Raw genomic sequence first — 7,628 nt, forward strand, 5'->3', positions numbered from 1 at the left:
ATTATTTTCACTTTTCTTTGTATTGTGCTTGGTTTTTTTAAAAAAGATCTAGGATCCACTGTAAAGATAAAGAGCGCCCCAGGTTATGGAGATGAACTTGCAACAAGGACAGCTAAGATGGTGTTTTTAAAGGGTAAACTAGGTTTGGTGTATTGTAGGGAGGAACCCACATCTACAGTTCCTTTCTTTCCTCCCATGGTTAGTGACAGCTATACTCTCACTCCTACAAAGGGGTTGCTGGGCCTCAGATCCCTTTATATTTTGAATTCTACAGAGGTGATTTGTGATTTACCTTGCTTTGGAACTTCTACTGTCTCAACCACTTAATTCCAGTGATAACTCTATTTCTCAGCAAATATGTTATATACATTTTCACTCAAAGACCCCAACAACTTCTTATACATCATCAGCAATTGAGACCATTGGCTTTTAAATTTTTTTATTTTTTCACTCATCATTTATTTACAAATACACATTATAACTTTTATATACATTGCACATTTACATGGTAAAAAAGTACAAAACTATATATTTAAATGAATTTATATTTAACTTGCCATGTTTGAAAATATAAAATTGCATCAGAAAAAAGTATTATGAAAAGCAAGAAACTTGAACTGATAAAGCTTTGATACAATTTTTAAGTGACACATTGGTTGAAAAAGAACAAATTTAAAAGGTACAGCAGACTAGCTTAAAGGAAACACCTAAAACAGTTTGAATGTATAGTATTCCCCTTCTTTCGGTCTCCCGACTCCCATTACCCCTCAATTTCTTTGGATCTGTAACATGTTAAAAGTACATTAGAAATCTAACATTGCTAACATACCCTCTCCCACAAATGTCTTCATCACAAGAGACCTGCAGCAGGAGTTTCCTCAAAGATGTATCCTCTGTACCTTCTATTTGAGTAAGTTATAATGCCTTTTGGTCAGTCAAGATTCCTTGTAAACAAAACCCGAGGGATCATGTATGTACAGAACAGGCAGCAGAGAATCCAATAAATAAACATGACAGAAACTGACATGCAAGTTTGTTAAAGCGGGTAAGAGTCTAACAACAGTGAAATGATGGGGGACAGATGAGTGAGTGAAGAGTAAGGAATGGACTTAATGGTTTACAAGGAAAAAAAGCTTTTACTTTACAAGCAAGAGATCTCACAATAAATAACAACTGCTCTTCCTTTCACGAATAAATTTCTTCAAAAACAGGGTGTACAGTCAACCAGACATTTTATGTATAAATTATAAAACATGACACAGTATAAATAAATGTCTACAAGTCTCAACTATGGGCCTCATCCAGTAGACCTCACAATGGCCGCCTCTCCGTGTCCAGTAAGTAACAAGGTGACCTGGGAGAGAGCTTTAGGACAAAGGTCCTTTATGTATAGTTTTCCCCCCAAATAAATAAGCATACACTTATTTACAGTATGGACAATATATATTTTTTTCTTTCCTTTTTTTTTTCCTGCCCAAAGGCTATGTCAACACTGAACACTGGTGGGGGGTTTACCACTCTAGAATGGAAGATATAGGAAAGCTGTAGTCCTGGTCTTCATCTTCTTCCTCTTCCTCGGTGTCTTCCGAAATGGCTAGATGGGGGAATACAGGGGAGCTGTTGTTTAAATACGGACAACAACAGCGCAGAAGCAGCTCAGTGTATGTTTTCAAAGCCCTCTGATACAGCCATATTACAGCGTTGCATTTTTATGTGACTTGCAGTGAGATGCTTTTTTAATTTTTTTGGCATCTGCTGTTATGCAATAACTTTTACAAAACTTAAAAAAAAAAACAATCTATGAAGTCAAAAACTGCAGAAAGTTCTGAAGAATCAATGGCTCAGGTTTTACGGGCAGATTCCTGAAATTAGATAAAAAGCGCTCGTGTTCTAGGTATAACTGCTTTGGGTCCTTAATTCAGAGTTAGTAGAGGCTACTGCAAAAAGCAGCAGCCCACGTGTGATCATATAAAGCTGTCTTTGAAAAAGAAAAACATCAACTTTTGAAGCAGTTAGTTGAGATTCAAGTGTTAATAAAGCAAACAGCAAAGCATACTACTAAAGCAGAATTAGGGGCAAATGACTAGAAACAGAATTTTAGAGGCAACCCCACTGATGATAATCAGACAAATCCTAAAAGACAGGAAACATTCCAGGGAATTTTTCTGTGGATTACTGAACTGCTGGTGAAATTTAGCAGCTACCTTATGTAAACAGAAATGGGCTTGTACGGGGAGGTTTTTATGCTTTTTACATCTCCATTTCCTAGGGCTTGCCTGGGAAAGCCTTAAATTGCAGCAAGGTTAAAAAATCACACTTACAGTTGCAAGATCCGGAGTGCTTTACTTCCAGCAGCACACCTGAGGAGCAGGCAGCTTCCTTCATGGCACACTCGCTGGCGTACGTGGTATTGTCACTGGCACACACAGGCTCCTCAGACTTATTCTCAGGGCACAGCTCATCACAGAGAGAGCACCTGCCTCTGCCAACCTTGAAATCCCATAAACACTTTTTTCCACCAGTGCACTGGATATCTTCACAGGACTTTGCTTCTAGGATATAATACACCCACGGTAAGCGAATTAATTTCCCCCTTCCCCCTTTCTCTAGGTCACTATCAATGCATGTAAACTAACTTATTATACACTAATGGGGATAATGGACAATTATTATGCAAAAATGCTTGGTATTAAAATGGAAACTGAAACACACACACATACAGTTTCCTATGTATTATAACAGTGCATAAAAAAGTGCATTTTTTAGAACAGGATTTCACAGTATCCTTGAGTTAAATATGTATTTGATTATTTCCTACAAGTCAGATCTTTTAAAAAAGAAAGAATTCCATCAGTTATCAGAATCTGGTAACAGATTTTAGAAACTGTTAAGTAATTATTTCTTGCTCCCAGCAAGTCTAGCACTTAAAGCAATGTGTAAAATTGAGTGAGTTCTAAGTTTTCTAAGACCAAAATTGTTTCCTGTCTCTTGCTGGTATTTCAATATATATGCCAACTCTTCTGGAAGATAATGGTTTCCTTGAGGAATGCTGTGGTCACAACAGTTTACCCAAACCAGACAATATTTCTTTGTTTGGTAAAACTATGCATTTGGGCAGGCTTTGGACTTATTAGTTAACCCCACAGTTTTAACACTAGAACTAGCCTTTTTTTATCCTGTTTTCTCTTTTCTTCCCACAATCCAGAATACCTACTGATACACTTTCCCTCATAGGCTAATCCAATCGATCTGCCCAGTAGGCAGGTAGCCTTTCTCAGGTGGCAGGCGCTAGAGTAGGTCACTCCATCATTCCCACAGAGATACTGCTCAGAGGAGGTGGGCTCTGGGCAAATCCGGTTACATGTCACACAGTAGGCATTATTAGTCTGGTCCACCACGCATGTGGAGCTGCCGGGACAGGAAACTTCCCGACAAGTCTCTGCAATAAAGAGGGGAAAAGCATACTGATAAGCAACTTCTGGGCCTTAGGGAGTAAGCATTTGATATTACCAAGGAAGTCAGGAAAGGGGAAGCACCCAGCTTTCAAAACAACCTGGGAGCCCTGTGGTTTTCCAGAGAAAATTTATGACTCTAGGTTGGTCCCTTTTGTCTTCTTAAGGAGTCATTTACAGGTCAGAAAAAGGTTCCTTTATTTGGTGTCATTATTAGTATTATTATTATGTTCTTACTATGGACTAAACCATCCCCAAGGGGTCTTCTAGTGGCTCTGACTCATGGAGAAAGCTGGAGGCGAACCAAGCAGCACCTACTTTTACATTTGCCCTGGTACTGGACTTCCAGTTCTGGCTGCTCTTTGCATCTGGCCTTGAGGAGCGCACACTCATTGCGGTAGGTTTTCCCATCCAGCCCACAGACTGGGCCTTTCCAGGTGATATTGGAACAATCTGGGGCACAGACACAGCGGGGTTTGTTCTTCTTGTTCATGCGGCATTTTTTCCCAGGGCCACAGTCCACGTTTTCACACGTTTCTATGAGTTGGAAAGAGGCATGGATTAAAAGCAGGGCCATGCAGCATGCAGGTCAGCCAAGGAGGGCCGACAGGGCCTTGTGCAATCATGCAGCCATGAGTACACGCACACAGTTGGAGGGGTCCAGGGTATTTCTCAGATGTTGGGGTATGTGGGATGGGGGAACAGTGGGCTTACCCCATACCCAAGATCTCTCTCAAACAGAGCGGGTTGGCTTGCTAAGAAGTCTGGGAACCTCTGCGGACCTTGTTTTGCCTGTAGTGTGTTACAGGCAAGATTCACCTGAATGGCTTAACCAGGGCTGGTGGAAGATAGGGGAACCCAGGAACAAAGCTTTCCTAGTTTCAAACCCCAGCTGCGCAGTGGGGAAGCTGAGGGTAAGACGCCCTCTATTGAGGGTCTGCATATTGGGGAGCAAGAGTCCTACCTTTACAGGGGATGCAGTTGGGGGCACCCCCGTTAAAAATCATCCACTTGAAGAGCGTGTTGTCATTTACATCCTCCTCGGTCCACGAGGTGCTCAGACGGCCAGTGCTGCAGCATTCCTCCTTGCTCAGCTCTGTCTTGTACAGGACCTGGCAGCGGCCGTTCTTTGCTTGGCGGAGCCAGCAATTTCCAGCTGTGAAGAGGCAGAGGTGGGGAGGTGGGTGAGCAAGCGGCAGGGCAGGGAGGGTAAGGGAGGCAGCCAACGTGCGAAGGAAGGAGACCGGGGCGGGGATGGAGAGTGACCTTGGAGGAGGAAAAGAGAGATGGGACAGAATAAATCGAAGGGAGTGAGGGGGGTAAAGGGAGGGAAGCAAAGACTGAAGAGGTGGGAGGTGGGCAAGGGGGAGGAAGGGCGAGAGCGAGAAGCCAGACCACCCCGGCCATATCAGTGTCAGTCACCAGTGACCCAGACACAACACGTGCAGCTTGCATTGACTTTTACTAGACTGTTTACTTTTATTCGTCCCATTTCATAACCTGCAGCGACTCGAAGAGCAGATTAAAGAACCTGACAAAAACAGGATGCGACGGATGTTTTTACATGTTGGTTTCACGTAGGCGGTACGGGTATTATTTGTGACGGGTTAAGAAAGTAAAGTAGGAGAACTTGAGAGAGAGAGAGAGACAGAGACAGAGAGGGAGAGAGACAGAGACAGACATACATACTCAGGAACAAATCAAGCAAAAGGCACTCGTGAAAAATGAAAGCAAAAAAGCATCCGGGCCCTGCCCGTAGCTGCCCCGCGCGGCCTCGAGGCAGCCCGCCCGGCCGGCGCGTTTTGCAATCCGCCAGACCCAGAGGACGCTCGCGGCCACCGCGATCTTTCGAAATCTCCGAGGGCTGCTTTCCCCGGCGCCCACGTCCTGGACACCCAGGCAGCGCCTCGCCCCGAAGGGCGGGCTACTCAGAGTAGTGCGGTGCAGGCGGCCAGGGGCAGTGCCCGGGGAAGGGGGGCAGTTTGCAAGAGACTTAAAATGGTAACGCTAAAGCAAGGAAGTTACACGTCTGTCTCAAGGAAAGTAGAGGGGAAAAAAGAAAAGGGGAAAGGCTTCCTACCATTTCACGATAACGTACACCTATCTCCTACCTACCAAGAAATCTTTGCAAGTCATTTTTTCCCTTCCCCCTTTCAAGGCTCGGATATTGGTTAGGAAGACTTCTCAGGAATCATACATTATAACTAACAATAACTGGACAGCAAGCTACCATTATTATTTTTAAAAAATCTGCCTAAAGACGAAATGAATCTGATTTTAAAAAACAAACTTTAGAAATTGGCATCTCAGAATTTACGCCAGTTGTGGGCTCCTCACTGTTCTACAGAAAGCCAACAGAGGAATGCGGCAAAGGGGGAAAAAATGGTAAACTACACAAAACACTCCGGAATAATAACTTGTTGGGTCTTCTTCTTCTTGTTTTTTTTGCGGGGTTGAAGGAAGGGGGTTAGAAGAAGCATCCACTAGGCAGAAAGCTACTTCCCTCTAAAAATTTCAGCACCCACATTTCCAAGTTTGGGCAAAGTTTCTGAAACCACGTTCCCCAGCGACCGAAGAAATTTCAGTATCCCCCGCCCCAGTCATTTAAAAAAGTACCCAAAAGATGTGGGAGTAAGAAAGCTTGCAAATGGGTTGACTGAAATCTCCGGGCTACTGATGCTTGTCCCCTTCGTAAAAGCCAAACAGGGGAGATAACATCAAAACTGAGTATGTCCATAACTTGGAGCATCTAACCGTAACTACTGAGGGACTCCAGCTCACTCCCTTTCCTTTTAAAGGATAACCGCACTCCAAACTCGGCTCCCAGTCCTAACGTGTCACTGCCTTCAGTTTTCCCACTCCTCTCCATCCCGGAGTTGCTAAGTTGGTCCAACATCTGAGAGCAGCGTTGCTCAGAACAGACCCATGGAGACGACAGAAAGTACAAACCCCTGCCCTCAGCCAAGCCTCCAGCGCATCCCCCTCGCTTACCCTGCGCGCTGCGGTCCTCCATGAACTGGCAGAGTAGCAGCAGGAGGAGGCAAAGCCCGCCGGGCTGGTGCCTGGGACGGACCATCATGAGGACAGGCGCGGGGCGACGAGCGCGGCGGCGCGGGGAGCGGGCGCAGCGGCTGGTGGCTTGGGCGAGCGGCGCGCGTCGCAGAGGCAATCAGCGGAGGGCGCAGCGATCCCGGCGCAGCCCCGCGCTCGCCGCCGGCCGCCCGCGCGATTCAATGGACGTCAGAAGCCGGGCGCAGCCGCGCTTTAAATCTAGACGGGGGTCTCCACGGTTTGCGGTGGGCGGTCTCCCAGTGTGTGGGGCAGTGGGAGGGCGGCCGCGAGCGAGGGTGTGCGCCGCTTCTTGGGGGTGGGGAGCTTTTAAAAGTTCAGTGTGAATCAGGTGACATTTCCCACCTTCTGGAAACCCTTCCTAATTATCTGTTGGAGGTGCCCGAAATCAAAGCGGCAGGAGGGAATCGCTGAGTTCTTATTTGCGTAGGAGCAAGAGGGAGGGGGAAGGCGACCGGGGTGGGGGGTGGGGGCTACGCTTCGGGGGTGGGGAGTGGGGAAGAACACCCACTTCAAGTCTGCACGCCGCTGCTCGCCAGCAGCGCCGGCGCGCCGGGGGTGGCGGGTGTGCAAGTGTGCGGGAGGGGGGGGTGAGGTGGGGGCGCTGGGGCAGGCGGCGGGTGGAGCTGGGGCGACCCGCGAGTTTGTCTCCGCACAGCCTCTGTTCTGCTCCAGAAAGACTTTGCAAACGCACAGAGAACCCCGAGCTGCTGAAATATCCCGCCCGCGGTAGAGTCGGACCGCGACTGCCCCGCTGCTTCGCTGGGGCGCGCTGCAGTTTAGGCCCCCACAGCCTGGGCGCCGGACCCGGCGAGGTTTTGTGTCTGGGTCTGTTTGAGTCTTCCTCGGTGGCCACCGGAGCCCAGAGTCGAGGCGAAGAAGCTCGGCCACGGCCCCTTCCACCTTGGCTTAGCGGGGCTGAGACGCGGCCCTCGGTCTCCAGGAGCCCGAGGCAAACAAAAATGTTTAACACCTCCGGCCCAGCCTCCCCCCGTCACAGTCTCGCCATCTCCCTTTCTTTTCTCCCCTTTCACTTCGCGGCGTCTGGAGACGGTGCCCCGAGCTGGGGCGCCGACGTAGGCGGTCTGCCCCCCCTCCCCAGCTCAG

The 7,628-nt window shown here is 47.5% G+C and overlaps 1 protein-coding gene across 4 annotated transcripts; it reads right to left on the reverse strand.

Moving 5' to 3' along the window:
• Positions 1-422: 422 nt before the first annotated feature.
• FST (follistatin) lies at positions 423-6,915 on the reverse strand. Of its 4 annotated transcripts, none has more exons than XM_036900379.2 (6): positions 6,444-6,915; positions 4,417-4,608; positions 3,771-3,989; positions 3,215-3,439; positions 2,322-2,549; positions 423-1,594 (listed from the first exon to the last, which is right to left on the reverse strand). In XM_036900379.2, the coding sequence occupies exons 1-6, from the start codon at positions 6,529-6,531 to the stop codon at positions 1,512-1,514; spliced, it is 1,035 nt and encodes a 344-aa protein (XP_036756274.1). In that variant the 5' UTR covers positions 6,532-6,915; the 3' UTR covers positions 423-1,511. The 4 variants fall into 4 exon arrangements, with proteins under 4 accessions (XP_036756274.1, XP_036756275.1, XP_036756273.1 ...); XM_036900380.2 differs by having other exon boundaries at positions 423-1,617; positions 2,322-2,552; XM_036900378.2 differs by having other exon boundaries at positions 2,322-2,552; positions 6,444-6,913.
• Between the last annotated feature and the right edge of the window lie 713 nt (positions 6,916-7,628).

Source organism: Manis pentadactyla, chromosome 2 (genome assembly GCF_030020395.1).
Source record: "Manis pentadactyla isolate mManPen7 chromosome 2, mManPen7.hap1, whole genome shotgun sequence".
NCBI classification, from domain to species: domain Eukaryota; kingdom Metazoa; phylum Chordata; class Mammalia; order Pholidota; family Manidae; genus Manis; species Manis pentadactyla.

Bases quoted from the DNA above. Each gene is read 5' to 3' on its own strand.
- FST (XM_036900378.2), bottom strand. From the start codon at position 6,531: ATGATGGTCCGTCCCAGGCACCAGCCCGGCGGGCTTTGCCTCCTCCTG. The intron at 3,440-3,770 runs GTAGGTGCTGCT...TCTTTATTGCAG, and splicing joins GTACCAGGGCAAATGTAAAA to AGACTTGTCGGGAAGTTTCC. The intron at 2,553-3,214 runs GTAGGTATTCTG...ATTATATCCTAG, and splicing joins CTATGAGGGAAAGTGTATCA to AAGCAAAGTCCTGTGAAGAT.